Raw genomic sequence first — 16,360 nt, forward strand, 5'->3', positions numbered from 1 at the left:
TTGATTTGCTACTAAACTTAGACAACAGTGTACATTCCTTGGATTAAGTTTTCCTTCATGTTTCCAGAATTCTTACTTAACCAAATGTTTAAACCCTTATTTCAATGGTTATGACTTACTGAGAACCATTTCAAACCCCTCTTTAAGGCAGGTTGGATAGAGAAGCCGGGGAAGCAAACAACTCTTCAATAACTACACAGGTAACATGCTTCCATGAAGATACTGAAACACAGGTAAGCTCAGCTTTCAGGGACAGATCACTCCAAGTTCAGCCTAGAGCCCCAGGTCCTGTGTTAAACTGGTAGAGTCCAGAGTTAGAGACTTAGCTCCCTTGGGTATGGTTTATCAGCAAATGCAACAAACATTTCAACATACATTTATTGAACAATTTTTATGAAACCACAACACTGGAAACATCAAAATCAATAGATGTTTTATACGGGAACTGTATGTGTCCTCAACAGGAGGTCCTTAGTCCGTTGTTGTAAGAATCTATTATTTGTACAATGTCTTACTGTTTCAAGAACATAGTTTGAAATTCCAGCCAAGAAAGGAACTGGAATCTCACCCACACTGTACAGGGTGTGTAATACTGATATGTACTTTTATGTAAAAAATACAGAAATTTGAAGTTTATAATAAAAGTTCAATATGTTTCACAAAATAATCCACCAACAGGGATTTTCTGATCTGCTTACTACTTTGATTTCATTGGGAACTTGGCATCTGAGTCAAAGAAAAGTGCCACCTGCCCAAGACTTTGTCTTGGGAATCTTTTCAGACTGCTTACAACTACATAATGTAATTTCATTTAAAGAAATCCAATCAAGTTTATAATTCCTAAATCAATACATCTTTTAAAATGCATTTCCAACAATTGGTAACTTGGAAGGCAAGCTTCCTATGTTAACCTGGCACATTATTCTTTGCTTTTAACTTATTCTCTTTTATTCCTGCCTATGTTATTCAACAAACTACTGCCTCTGAGAAGATAGGACTAAAGCCATACTGTTTAATTGATGCACTTCAAAATATTTATGGTAATTTCATTAAAAAAGATCAATGACTACCATTCCATTTTTCAAATTATAAGTTAACTACCAGAACCAGGGGGAAATACTTGAATGCCAAAGAAAGTCCCCATTTAAACTGTCTCTTGAGCTGCTTCTTTGCTGATTTGTCATTCAGGATTTCTTTTTCACATTTTATAACTTAAACATGCCCTATCAAACCAAGTATAGTTACGATCAGTTCTTTATTTTATAAAAGAAAATAAATAATTATAAACATGCAGAATAAGCATTGTTTATTAAAGTGTTCTGTCTGCAAAAACAGTCTGAGTAAACAGATACATTCTCTACATACTTGAAAACATGTTTTAAAAGAACGGAGACACTATTGTTGAAATTTAGAGTTCTAATTATTTTGTGTTCTAGAAAGAAAGCTCACTGTAATAGATAGGATGTATTAACCAAGCGCACAGAAAATAAAAGTCCCAAGATAGATGGTACTTTTGCAGTAGGCCAGTTAAGAGCCCTCTAGAGTAAAGACCAGGAAAAGTTAAGAGAATTTTCTTTTAAGATTCTTATGTCAGAGTGAGGGATGAGACAACACAAAGAGTAACAGATTCTGAAACGAAAAAGATCTAACACAGCTCCCATCATCATCATCTCGTTACTCTTTTTTTCTTTTCCATTTTCAAAGGTGGAGGATTAACTCTGTTGGTTAATTCTTTCCTCAGTTTTCTGTCATCAATGCTTCTCCAAGCACCAGACCCTAGTGGTGACATACGCCTTCCTCCCAAATAGCATAGGGATTTCAAAGCTTTGAAAATAAAGATTGTTCCAATGGCAGCAGGACTTCATGAAGGGCAGCAGACTCTCAGTTAACTGGAGCAGAGACCTCTCACAGAGCCTCCTGCATATTGTATACAGTCCCCTCCGAAAGCTCACTTTATGTTGTGTGTGCATGAACCTGTCCTGGCATTCAGAGCTAGTTATCGTTTCCACAAAATGACTTACAAAAATCTCTGTCTCACTGATAGTTTGCGATGCCTGAGAGACAGAAAATCATCCTTCCCAGGTTACATAAAGGTAAAGGCATTTTTCTACTGCAAGAAAGCACACTGCCAGTAGCAATCAATGTTGTATAATTGGGATAAGAATGCCATTAGGATTCTAAGGCAGTATCCTAAGAGGTCCCACTTGTTTGCTGTTGGCAGAACATCAGCTGTTTCAATACAGGCAACGAGTTGCAGTAGAGTCAACTAATTACCTCTATCCTGCCTCTACTTAACTTTTCTTACCCCCGGGTGACTATTCCCTACTCTCAGGAGAAGGGAAGTAGCCGGATGTGAGCAGGTGCACAGAACTCTGTGCAGTCACCAGACCTGAGAGCAATTGGTCAACACCCTTGAAGCCCATTAAACTCTTAGTAGATGGCTTCCAAACTCCAGCAGATGGCCTATAGGTCCCAGCTGTGCTGTTCAACACCTATATGGCTCCATATAAGAAACTAAAATCTGGGAGTTGGAGGATTGCTTCCCTCTAGGATCTTCTATTTGACATTTTAGGGTTTTACTCCATAACTAATGCATTTTCTTCATAATGGAAAGATTGGCCTGGTTCTATCTTCTCCACTGGTAGAACGCCACTGAAATGGGACAGTTGTGCAGTTAACACTCAGTAGGGGCTCGAATATGTTTTCATTTTACAACCAAGAAAGCAGATGAAACCAAGAAAACTGAAGTTGTTGCAGTCAAAAGGGGCCAAGTCAGGCTTCAAACTCACAGCCTCTACCCCACAAAGTAAGCTGGAGATGACTGCACCTCAGTTTTCATATTGATCTTTTTGGAGGATAACAAAATTACCATTACAAAAATCTTATTTTAACAGAACATTTCTGATTTCTAAACATAGTTTAGAAGTACTTTTTCTGACACTTTTCTGAACACTATGAAGGTCTACTTCAAATGAATAATTACAGAAGTTTTCCACCAGAATAGTTTCGTTTTCTCTTTATTACATTTAGAACTCTTCAGATGTCTTAACTTCTACTTTCTCTCCCTTCCTCTCTGATTCCACTTCTTTTCCCTACTACCACTCACCATCTCAAATTGTGAATGCTATTTTAGAGCTCATTTTAAAAATAAAAGGTTACTTTAAAATGTCCTGCATACCTGTTCCAAAATTCCTTATACTTTTATTGCTGTAGCCTCTAATTAGAGTTTGGCTTTTATAACTCCAAGGAGAATGGGAATTTCCTGTTTGGCATGAGCATACACCCACACTGACTAAGCCAGCAAGAGCACATCCCCAGTTCAGAGCTAGAGCCCTGAAGGAGGAAATAGTCATAAGAAAAGGTGCAGGATACAGAATCAAGGAACTGCATTTTTACAGTGATTCTCCTGAGTTCATCCCCAGATTCCAATCATTTTTCTTGGTAGCCAGATTATTTTGGCATTTATTTGAAGATGGAAGAGGTCTCATCTGTCTGGCTAATGGACAGCCAGTCTTTTGGAATTTTCCCCTTTCCTAGACACAGGATGAAAATCAGAAAGCTCTTATGATTTCTTAATCACTCTTAAATCCAATATTTCAGATATCCACTTGAAAAACATTCACATAATACCAAACCTGTACAGGCATTTCTTTTTTATCCCTTGTAATCAAGCGAAGTTTGTTTTGACTTGAATGTTTTAAATTGCATAAATAAAGAATATGGAAGAAAGCAAATGAGGTCTGAATATGGACTGGAGCCTTATGGAGCTGACAATGAACTTTCTTTTTGCTGGTCCATAAGAAGGTATTCAATAGCTACTGTTATGGGTTGAATTGTGTCCCTGCCCCAATTTACATGTTAAAGTTCTAACCCCAAGTACCTCAGAATGTGACCTTATTTGGAGATAAGGTCTCCACCAAGGCAATCAAGCTACAATGAGGTCGTTATGGTGGGACCTAATCTAACAGGACTGGTGTCCTTATAAGAAGGGGAAAAGGCACAGACAGCTACAGGGAGAATGCCATGTGAATGTGAAGATGACTGTACACCAGCCAAGGAGAGAGGCCTGGAACAGACCCTTCCCTCACAGCCCTCAGAAGAAACTAACCCTGCCAACACCTTGACTTTAGACCTCCAGGCTCCAGAACTGTGAGAAAGTGACGTTCTACTGTTTAAGCCACCCAGCTTGTGCTGCTTTGTTAGGGCAGCCCCAGAAAACGACAGCTATTTATTTAATGTTTTCCCTGGAAATTAAAATTTTAGTTTTTGACAAACTTCAACTGTACATTATTATTGAAGAAACATATATCTATATTAATTTAATATTTGATCTCTTAACTTCAGAAAATACTTTACGCTTCTCTTTAATGGCAGTGTCCTGGATTTCGTGATAAAAGTCAGGGTAGCTTCAGGAGATGCTGATAATCATTGAAAGTAATATTTCACAACTGAATAAAGTCAGGCAAGTAAAAGTTAGAGGGCCTACAAGTCACCCAATTAGTTACTAGTGAAGAGAGTCACGTGGTTCCCAGTTTCCATGTTTTTCTACTGTAGCACACAGCCACCCTTAAGTATTAGCTAAGAATCGCACACCATCAAGATGATTTTGCCCTAATTTGTCACGCTAAACATATTTAAAATCAGGATAATATAGGTAGACACTTAGATCATGAAACAGTTTATCTGACAAACAGTTTTCTATAAATTCCTGACATTTATTTATTCTTAACCAACTACTGATATTTTCACTGTTACATGGTTGATATACTTTTTGAGATAAGCATAGCAGTGGAAGGTGCAATATCTCACTTAGTTCATGGAAAAAATTGGATCTTCATTTAAATTCTGAAAATTTAAGAAGAGGAAATGTTCAGAGGACCACTTGTGTATTTGCTAATTCTCATTAATGGTTTTTACAAGTTGCACTGCACATTTTCAGGCAGTTTTCAAGGAAGAATATTATTTTAATTCAGATTGTTACTTATCACAAGGCTAACTGTTTCTTGATACATCTTTTCTGTTTCTTTTATTTTCCAAGTATTTTCTTTGATACTGAGCTTGTTCTTTGAGAAGATTCAGGGGAAATGCAGTAGGAATCTTTAAATAGCTGATGTGAAAGAGAACTCTGACTCTTCTACTCGAAAGAGGAGGACTAAGATGAATTTCTTAAAGTAACAATTAAATAAATTTCAACTCAAAACAAAGAAAACCTTTAAGCAGAGCTACACTGTGATAGAATTGGCTACTGCAGAAAATCTTAAAGATAGTCACTGGCGATGTTCTAAGTATTAGACCATTTGGGGGGGTTTGTTATAAGGAGGATTCAAGTAATGATGAAATTAGATTACACGGCCATTATAGCCTTTTTCATCCTAAAAGCCTGGTTCTGTGAGCTTAGTAGTAATCTCATAGGACTAGCTCTTTACCTCAACCAACAGAAGGCTTATTCCTTCCAACTCTTGATACTCTTAGTGTTTGATATAGCTGCATAGTTTATTTAATTAACATCCACTTAGATGACACATATGAAACATCAGTCACAGCTCATATACGTCAAGTCAGAGTCAAAGTCGGGGCTGAGGTCAGAATTTCTTCTTTGCTACTTATTCATTAGTATGAAACGATGTGTCTGTTACTACATTGGGTGAGAACAACAAACAGTCCTATAATCATTACAAAATAAAATTATTTTAACAGTCATATTAGTCTTTAATACACGTCTATAAAGAGCTAAGTATATATGGCACACAATGAGATCATCGAACACTAACCTCCTTCATTTTTTCCAGTTCATTCTGTAAAGCCTGTTTTGCAATCTCAACTTCTATAAGCTGTTGCCTCAGTTTCTCATTTTCATCTTCTGTTGTAGTTCGCTTTTCTTCCACATTTTCCAATTCATGGTGAAGTCTCACAGATACATCCTTTGCAACCTAAATTAAAATGTTTTTAAAAACAAAATGTAATTAAAGACAATAAAACAAGTGGGATAAAGTTATATTAAAAGTATTAAGAACCAATATGTACATAGAGTTTACCATACACCAGGCATCATTCCAGATGCTTTATTTATAAGCCATTCACATACATAAACCATTGAACCCTCACAACAGTCCCATGAAATAAGTACAGTTATTATTCCTATTTTATAGATGAGGAAAACCGAGTCTTATAGAGATAAAGTAATATGCTCAAGGTCACACAACTAGCAAGTGGCCAGGTAGTCTGGCTCTCCATTCTGTTCTCTTGGCCTCTACACTACATCATGGCTATAAATGTTCAGTTGTGTTTTATTGTGTGTAGAGAAATTTCTCTAATTCCACAACAAAACTATGAGATAGATCCATTATCACTTATTTTAAAGATTGGAAAACAAAGTTTTCCCAAGTAACGTATGGAGCTTGAATTTTGATTCTATCATTCCAGGTGCTTAGTTTTAAGAAATATTTTAACCTTTGAGATTAAGTTTTGTTTTTTTGTTGTTGCTGTCGTTTTTATTTAAGGTGTGCGTTTTTGCCTCCTACTTTGAGATTACCTTGAAAATTTTAGGGTTTGTAAGAAAAGTGGAGCAGTCTGGTGCAATGGTTCAGGACACAGGCTGTGGTTTCAGACTGGATAGGGAGCCAGTCTGGCCAACCACTAGCCAAGTCCCGGGGCTGAGGGCTAGGTACTTAACTTCTGTAAAAGGTTCTGCTTAGGCACCTGTAAAATGATGTTATTAATAATCCCTACCTTACAGGTTTGTTTTTTTTTTCTCTCTTGAGAACTAAATGAAATAATTAAATAAGTAACAATGCTTGCCACAGTGCCTGGTGCATAGTGAGCATTGGACAAATGTCAGAAAAAGGAATAAAAATAAATAATACAATGGCTTTCATAAAATGTTTTCTATAGTTTTCTTTAAAACAAATATAACTACAGTTGGTTTTAATATCTTGATGAAATTAATACAATTAAAATCATATTTCTTTTGGTGTCCAAGACCATGAAGATAATTTTTGATTTGCACTGTCAGTGAATCTGCCTACAGTCAAACCAAATGAACAAACCACACCTGCCTAAAAATCACATCTCAAGGTTGAAATTTCTCCACTGGGGGAGATTCTGAAGGAGTAACTTCACAATAAGAACAAGGTTCTTTCATTTAGTTCATTCTCCCTTTACTTTTCCGAATGGGACCACAAGCTGGCCAGTTTCCCCTTCTGGGAGTTAAGTGGTAAGTGCAGAAAGGAAGGCATTCTGGAAGAAGGCGATGGGGACGGGGGCGAATTTCAGGGAGAAATCTTTAATTTCTCCCCAGTGCTGTTCCTATTCTGGGCTTCAATTCCACTGAAAAGGTCCTCATCCTGCTGCTCTTGAATGCCTGAATCTACCTGGCCTACACTTCGAGGACAGTCTCTGGAAACCAGATTCAGGCCAGAGCCTGCGCTCTGCCACGCCCCGGTTTCCGAGGAGAAATGAGGCGCCCTCCTCCCGCCACCTCTGTAAGAGTCACTATTCCTCCCAGGAGAGCTCATTCTCCGCAAGACCTTCCACACTGGACTCTTTAGACCCACCTGTCTGTTCTACCTCTTCCCCTTCCGAGACCTTGATATTTTGTCGTCCGCGCTGCGAAACTCCGTGCCCCTAAAGCTCTTTGCCAATCACTGCTGAAGGCCTTTCAGCGCAAAAAGCCCTTGACCAGAGTCCCCAACGCCGCCCCTGCCGCGCGCCCCCCGGCGTCGCAGACCTTGAGGTCCTGTTCCAGGCTGCGCAACAGCTCCCCGTCGATTTCCCCCGTCTGCGCGTAGCGGAGCCTTTTGCGCTCCGCTTTGCGGAGGCGGTACTGCAGGATCCGGCAGTTTTTGTTGGCTCTTTCCAACTCGTGGCGCATTTCCTGCAGTTGACAGGCATCCTCCTCGAAGAAAGTATCCCTCATCTCGTCCATCTCGGTCCTCAGTTCATCGATCTCGTTCTGAGGCGGTGACAGGCCGCGGGTCAAAATTAGCCTCGCCTCCCACCCCTCGGACATACACCGTGTACACCCCATCCTAATTCCAAATTCTCAGCTTTACTGCCCCCTCTCCATGAGACAGGAATGACATGGAGCTGAATGAAGAAGAAACTAGAAAAACGGGCCCTCTTTAGGCCTTTCCTCGCTCTCCTACTGTAGCTCTCTCCATGAAAAAGTGGGACAAATCATAATGGAGAAATGAAGGCCCAGCTCTGGATTTAAAAAAAACCTAATGCTACTAATATCAAGTCCTTTTAAATCCGGAAAGGGCCGAGGAATCCCCTCCCCTCGTTTCCCGTTGCCCTCTCTCTTTAAGGCTCCCTAACAGGTTAGTAGCCTCTCACTCCCGCCAGGACACGCCCTAATCCTCGGAGGCCCACATCTTCCCTCCCTCAACCGGCTCCCCCCACCCTCCTCACCTTGAGAGTCTCGTTTTCCTCTCTCAGCTTCTCCATCTCCTCCTGCATTTCTTCCTGCTCCTGAAGCTGCTGCGAGTGAGGCTGCGACGAAGGGGGCGCCGCTGCCTGCATGCCCCCTCCGCTCGCGCTGCCCTCTGCGCTCTGTTGGGGGCCCTCTGCTGCTGCCGCCATTGGGGAGGCAGAAGGGACTGCGAGGGACTCACAAATGGTAGGGGCGCCAGCGACCGGAGAGCTGCTGTTACTGCTGCCCCCGCCGTTCTTGGTGTGCATCTGAGCCGCGGCCGCCGCCGCTGCCGCCCGCTCTTTCTTGAGATGGAACTGGATGAGCTCAGACTGCAGACATCCTTCCTTCCAGTAGCTCCCTCCGCCACCGCCTCCACCCCCTACAACGCCAATCCCGGAGTTTCTGCTGCCGGGGCCTGTGGTTTTGCCCGCAGAGGAGGAGGATGGCGAAGGAGAGGCCCCCTCCCCGCCACTGCCGCCTCTCTGCTGAGCGCGTACGCTTTTCCCTCGCCAGCCCCTGGGCGGCGGCGGCGGCTGAGGAGCGGCCCCCTCCCTTTCCCCGGAGCTGCTGCCGGCTCCTCCTCCTTCCCCAACCCCTCCCCCTCCTTCTCCGTGCGGAAGGGGTTCCCCGAGTTTAGAGGACACGGGCTCTAGCTCTCGGGGCGACTCCTCGGACGGACCAGGCCTCCTGACACCCACCGCGGCCAGGGTTGCCGCGGGGGCCGCTTCAGCACCTGCCGCGGTCTGGACAGCTCCCGGCGCTGCCCCCTTGGGCGCCAGGGGCGCGGCCTTCTCTGCCCCGCCTCCGCCTCCTCGAGAGGTGGCCGGAGGCGCCGTGCGGCTACCGGTCTTGTTGCCCTGCTGTTGTAGCTGCTGCTGTCGAACAGAATTGAGTTTAGTGCCGGTCCCTACCGGGGACCGGGTGGCCGCGGTTATCTGTCGGACCGAATTGTCCCTCAGTCTAGCGGGTGACTGAGCACGTTGCTGCTTTCTGCTGCTGCCCTCTGGGTGCAGGCGAGCCTCAGTGGCAGCGGTGGCGGCAGAAGCTGCGGTTGTGGCGGGGGCAGCGCCCCCCGTCGGTGGCTGACTCATGGCGTCTAGAAAGAATCTATAGGATGCGTTTTGCAATGGTGCATCACCAGATCATTCTCTTTCCTCCTCACCGCCACCAAACTTCCTTTCTAATCTGGGACAGAAACAAAAGAAGGAAAGCACATAGCATATCTGCATTGTTACAGAGCAAAGGGTGATTTTTCTTTACAAGAGAAGACCTAGAAAATGAGATTTGGAAGGCGCTTAATTGAAACCTTGACTTTAGAAATAGGATGCAGAATTATCAATTCTCATTTTGCCCAGCAAGGCGCTATCGCCATCTCACTCCACCTCAGTAAAATGACGATCTGAAAGCTCCTGAACCTAACATTCTCACGGTAGCAGGTTTGGCAAGGATGCGATCAATATGGAGTCAGAAAGGAACTGATGGGAAGAGAGTTTTTGTTTCTGTGTTTTTAAAGAGGATAAGGTCAAGAAGCTTCGGAAGGAAAAGATGTCCATGTGCTAGAGTTGTTAATACCCTGATTTTTCAACTTTGGTTTTCCTCACTATCAAATCTGAATTTTAAAGCCTAGCTTAGTGAAGAAATATTTAATTAATATTCCCAAGTGTCAATTAGATGAAAAGGGTTATGATATCGGTTCCTAGAGAAATTTTGTTATGGATAAATGACACTTTTCTCAAACAGCGCTAACATTTAATATTGCTCTTGGTTAGAGAAATGCACCCAATTTCCTTTGGACTAGAACTGAAAGAAAATATAAACCATGAATGACTTTAAATAAATTTCAGTTTCAAAAAAAGATGGCATTTTAAATCTTCTATATGGTTTAATCGTTAGCAACACTAAAGGAATTTTTCTTTACTTATGGCTTTCAGAAATAATTTTAAAATACTTTTGGAAAAGTTTATTGGTGGCTCTGCACGATTTCTTAAATTACAGGTGTAACTTGTTCTACATGTATCCAAATTTCATTGTTCTTGTGAATCATTTTAGTTTTAAGTGCAATTGCTAGATAGAATCTATTTTCATTCTTAAGCATCTTCTTAGATGGCACACCATCAGCACAGTTGTACTTTTAAAGCACCCAGTCCCTCCCATGGAACCAAATTTTAAGACAGAAAAATGACCCTGCTCTAAATAAGGCTGCATCCTCACTCATGGTGGTACATTCACTTCTATTGTGTGTTTTTTCTAAGAAATCCATCACTGGCTTTTAAAATCTGCAAAATAGCAACTCACAACCCATTGCCTCCTGGGTTCTTCTTCCTAGTGATCCAGCTACTTAGTCAGCTAGTCAATTAGGTGCTTTTTCCTTAGAAAAGTAAATTCTCTCTAAAGCATTGAAAAGAGCATGACAAGGCAGAAAGTTCAGCTTAAAAACAAATTCCTCCTGTTAGGAGAGGAGATGATTGCTATCACTTTACTAGCATTGTTCCTGTTATTGTCTAAGTATCATAACTTAGTCAATGAGTAGTAATTACTCATTTTAGAAAGAAATATTACTGGAAGGCTCATTTTCCACCTCCCTTTCTCTTTCTGGGAATCTCCTTCCGACACTGGAAAATAATAGTGAACAAAGAAGACATTGGGGGTGGGGAGAGTCGTCCATCAACTTATCTTCTACATGTTCTTCTGAAGTAGCATGCTCCTAGAATGTCTGGTCTAGTTCATTGTCGTGAGTCTCACTAACGAGGATCACCCAAATAAGTTATATTGCCAATGCAACCTTATTTTTGTTTTGAATTAGGCAGAAGCACTCTGAAGCTGAGAGCCACAAAAGAACGCTTGAACTCGGCCCCCATATAGTTTAAACCCAGCAGAAAGCGCAAGTTCCAGGAACTCGGCTCCCACAATCAAAGGTACCTGGCCGCTGTCACGTGGTTCTCACAAAGTGACAAGACGCTGTGTCTTTTCAAGGCTTCCCCCGTGGAAATCGCCAACCAAACAACCCCGGCAAGGCCCACACCAACACTTTTAATCTCAGGTTTTATCTGCCCACTGGCCATCCCATCTTTCACCCCTTCCCTTTAGAAAATCCAGAACTGCTCACTTCTTAGCAGAGGCGACGTTTCGAAGTTGAAGCAAATCAACAGCGCTTCCCTTCTGATCTTCCGGGGACCTCAGGGTTTATTATTGTGTCTTTCAGAGACGAGGAAAGTTTAACTTCGTAGCACTATATGCGACTTTCTGGCTGAGCACTTTGACTTTGGGCCTATTCGCCCCAGTTCCACACCCACTCGGTTTCTCCAAACAAAGGCGTTAACGTGGAGGATCAGCGGCGGAGAAAGTGCATTACTCTTCCGCAGTCCGCGACTGAGCTGCAGCTGAGGCTCGGAGCAGCCGAACACGCGAGGTACCAAGCCGTGCCAGACGCTCCCCAGGAAGTGCGCTGATATTCATGAGCTGACCTCACCGGACTGGGCAGGGGAGGGGGCGGGGTTGCACGGGAGGGTAGGGTAAAGTAACCAAAGGGAGGCTACTTTCAAAAGGGAAGAGAAGAAGGCGGGGACGGAGGGTGGCAGGGCGTGTGGCAAGAAGACAAAAAGGCCAGAGCCACGCCCGAGATGGAAGATCAGAAGCCGCGCTCAAAGTCCTTGCTGCACTCCCATACCCCTTACTTGGCAGAAGATTCCGAAACCGCTCGAAATCAGATGCACTGGTTTTCCGCAAAGCTTCGTCCTGGACGGGATCAATCGCCATCAATTATTCACTTGAGCTCTTTTCTCAGGGAGGCGGATTCCAACAGCCTTCCGGGCGTGACTGACGTCTCCTGATGCAGCTGCGAGGCGCTGGCGGGCGGCTGCTGGGAGTTCTCTTTGCTCGTTCACTTTAATTCTCAGCCAAGCTCGCCACGCGGTGCACCCTCCCCACCCCCAGCCCGGGCGGAGTCAACGAACGTCGTTTCCATGAGTAGATAATGGTTGCCAGACCATCGTCTCACAGACAAAGGGTTCTTATGATGCCACGACTAATTTACCGCAAACCGAATAAATACTGATTTACAGCGACTATTTACAGGAGGGTGTGCCTTTGGTACATTTTCTTCTCTCCTTAAGTTCCAGTTTCCACTGTGAATACAAGAAGCAATTGCCAGGATCCAAAATTTTTATAGTAGTGCATGTGGGTAACAGGAATCATTAAGATTCATGAGATTCATGATTTATAAGAACCATTAAAAATCATATATTTATTATAAGATATGAATTCAAAGGAAATTTAGGGAAAAAAGAGAATTCAGAACATATTCCTTTACTATATACAATAATCCACATTGCTTCACAGTAATAGTATTTAAAAATCTGACTGGAAAATTCTCTTTTTCCTCCCAGTTTTTTTTTTTTTTTGGTGGGGGGGGAGCATGAAGTTCTCTCTCTTACTTTTGAGAATTCTTTGTTGAACATGAAGATGAAAATAAACCCAGCTTTTGGAAGGATATTTTTTGTTTTAAATTTTTCTTACATTAATATTGTAGTTTTGTATGTAAAATGAGGTCAAGATCTTGAAATAATAAGTTTTTATGCTAACATAAATTTCAGAGTAAGAGATTTTATTTTCCAAGTGTAACATCTTGCATGAAAAATGAAATAAAAACAACGTAGGAGTGGTTTGCATACAAGCAGTATCATTACAGCAAAATAAAAAGATGTTCGAGCCCTGATGATTAGTATCTCCAGCAGTATATAAGACAAATATAGCAAGAGGACAAAATAATTCATGTACTCATCTCCTCCCAAATAGATAAATGCCTATTTTAATACCGGGCACTGTCCAAGGTGCTGGGTATGCAAAGATAAATTAAGAAATAGTTCCCGTCCGGGGAGGCTCAAGCATATTAATGAGAATTGGAATAATTTCCATGTAATCCTTTAAATACTTTTGGAAGGTAGAAATGTGATGTTTATGACATCTACAATGAATACCTCAGACCTTGACAAGCATACCAAAAATAAAAAGGGAAAAAAGTAATCTGTAATCACAATTTACTTGGAATTTATGCTAGGTAATAAACTGTCGTTATGTACCCAAACTTGAGTTGTGATTTCCTTAAGAAATACAGAGATTCATTTAATGAAAATGGATAAAAATATTTTTGCAGATTAATATTTGCAAATCAAATAATGATATTATAAACATAGTCTATGGGCACAAAACATACCTGGTCCTGTTTCTCTAAGGACTTGTGCTGTTCAGGCATCTGTGTTTCAATTTTTCCTGAGGCAGTATTATTTATTTCAATGAAGTTAGTAACTTTTAAAAAGTCTAATAAAAATCAAGAATTGATTATCACACATCTGAAATCAAGCAGTCAATATGCTCAAATGTGTCATTTTACAGTATAATACAATGTAATTTCAAAGTTGAAAACTTATAATAAAAATTAAGTATAAGCAATACTTATGCTTCTTTACTCATGTAAAAATGCCATGAAAAGAACTTTTGAATTGGAAATTTATCTGGCTTATTCTTTAATTTGCTAGTTAAAATTATATTTCTCCAGTTAAGCAAACACTAAAAGTGATTATTCAGAGATTTTGTGGGCATTTAGAAAGTCTTAGGTATTATTTTACTGTGTTTCAGAAGCAGACTGGTCAACTGATCTGTTAATATGTGTAATAATAAATCATCCACACTATAGCACAGTAAGATGTGGCTCTTCCATCAAGGGAAGAAGGCTAAAGTATCAACTTCAAAGCCCTTAAGAAATACATAGCTTAAAATACCTACCCTTTGATTCTCATGACTTTGACTATATAAAAGTTCTTTATCTATTATTTTCATCATCTAAAACATGGAGTAACTGAGTTTCAGAGACTTTAAGTGACTCACTCAAGTTCAATTTCACAATCAGAACTTGAACTTGGATCCTTTTTTCCACCAAGTCTGCTTTTTATGTTCTTCCCACAAGTCTGTTTTTCATTCCATGACTTAAAAACCTTTATCTCTAAGCCTGATTTTTCACCTGTATCCTAGTCTGATCTTTTCACACATGCACAGACTCTCTACATGGGGAGGTAACACTATCACCTCAAACTTCATGCAAAATTTTTTTCTCTCCTCTAAGTGCCATTGATCTCTATTCTATTTTTCTTTAAAACTATATTCTATGTCTTTTTTTCTTTTAGTGAAAATATCATTTGACATATTTTCTCACTAAACACTGTTTTCTTCGTTGTTTAATCATTTTCCTTTTCTTCTATACCCATTTTTTCTTTCAAAATATTTCTTAGACCTTTTTATTTCCTGTACAATCACTATCAAAATCCAGACCCACATAATTTTATGTTCAGACTACTGCAGATTCTTCCTATATTAGATAGATTCTTTCTGCCAAATACACACTGTCCAATGCTTCCAGTTTGCACCTTTATTAAAGAATATTTTCCTCATGTCACTCTGCTTATGGTTACCACATCATATTCAAATGATGTAGTGACCACTCTTCTTCCTAGATCTTAAGGAACTGCACTGTCCCCATCCTATCCCAAAATGTACTCCCTAATACTTTACCACACATACTTTCTGTCTATTTACACTTATTGTTTCTTTTCCCCATAGGTATGTGGTCTTGTTTTGTGCTTTTCCTCTTGCCATTTTTCATACTTGGCATGTCTGTCTTCTTTTCTTGCCCAAAAGCTACCCATATTTTAAGGTTCATTGGAAGTTTCAGATCTCTCTGTCATATGAATTTAGGCAAGTTACTTAAAATTTCTGAGCCCCAGTTTCTTCCACTCATTCATTATTTATACATTTAACATATATTATTGAATTTATGTTATTAATAGTACCTAATTTATGTGATTATTATTATAAAATGATGAAAGGAATTTATATCACAGTGCATCTAACATACACTGATCATAACTAATAATAAATAATAATTACTATGCACCTGGCACTGTAAGCTGTCAATAAATGTTAGCTATTATTGTCTGTTAATATTTTAGGAAAATTCTTATATTAGTTTACACCAAATTCTACCATTCTTGAATTTCTATAGAACTAATAAAAAATGTCACTCTGTTAGAAACACTTGGTTAGTCTTGGATAATTTTATGATTGTCCATTCAGATGGTAAATATCTTAAAACAACATTCTTGTTTCCCTCATTATCTCCAGCAGAGGGTTGGGTACACAGAGGTAGGACTGATTGGTAGATTTCTAGTGAGAGAGAAAAGTTGTTTTCAGAGCCATCCTCTGTTTTTGGAGAGTAATTTAGCTTGGATATATGCCATTGTTTTGACCTTTACTGACATATGTATGCAGTCACATAGCACATTTGTTCTCTGGATTACATTTTAGATAATAATTGATGAATCATAGAATCTTTGGGTTGTAAATACCATGATTCATCTTTTTATCTCTAAGAAGGCTTCCTAAACCATATTTTATTTTGAGTTTAGCTTAATCTCAGGCATCTCAATAAAGTTTATTCTATAATCTTTTGGAGTAAATGTACACATGTTATAATTTAACATTAGCACCAAAAATCTATGGTTTGTGGGAGGGAGGGTGTGTCTCAATAGCAGAGTGCATGCTTAGCATGCACGAGGTCCTGGGTTCACTCCCCAGCACCTCTGTTAAAATAAAACAAATAAATAAAATAAACCTAATTACCTCCTCCCCCCAAATCTATGGTTTAAATCATGTATGGGATTAAGACTGCTTCGTGAATAGCAGAAATTGCTACTCTACCATAGATGCTTTATTTACTCATGCTTTTGCTGTTGTGTAAGTTTGCAGTTGTGTACTGCATAGCCAAACTTCTGTTGCATGATTTCTATAAATGCTCGTGAATATCCACCTTTGATAATCCAGCTTACTGTCTAGCCATTCATTATGGCTATAATACTATCAGACATCTGATTTCAACTCCCCTCCCTACCATTTTCA

At 40.3% G+C, this 16,360-nt stretch overlaps 1 protein-coding gene across 1 annotated transcript in view; it reads right to left on the bottom strand.

The window, feature by feature from the left end:
* The window catches only part of MTCL3 (MTCL family member 3), a 36,299-nt gene extending 26,630 nt beyond the window's left edge, over window positions 1-9,669 (bottom strand). The window contains exons 1-3 of the mRNA XM_072965844.1: window positions 8,410-9,669; window positions 7,727-7,951; window positions 5,772-5,930 (exon numbers count right to left, since the gene is read on the bottom strand). Coding sequence (XP_072821945.1) covers window positions 5,772-5,930; window positions 7,727-7,951; window positions 8,410-9,504 — 1,479 coding nt within the window. The 5' untranslated portion in view covers window positions 9,505-9,669. The remainder of the gene's footprint in view (window positions 1-5,771; window positions 5,931-7,726; window positions 7,952-8,409) is intronic.
* Window positions 9,670-16,360: the final 6,691 nt, after the last annotated feature.

The sequence above is a fragment of the Vicugna pacos genome, chromosome 8 (genome assembly GCF_048564905.1).
Source record: "Vicugna pacos chromosome 8, VicPac4, whole genome shotgun sequence".
NCBI lineage: Eukaryota > Metazoa > Chordata > Mammalia > Artiodactyla > Camelidae > Vicugna > Vicugna pacos.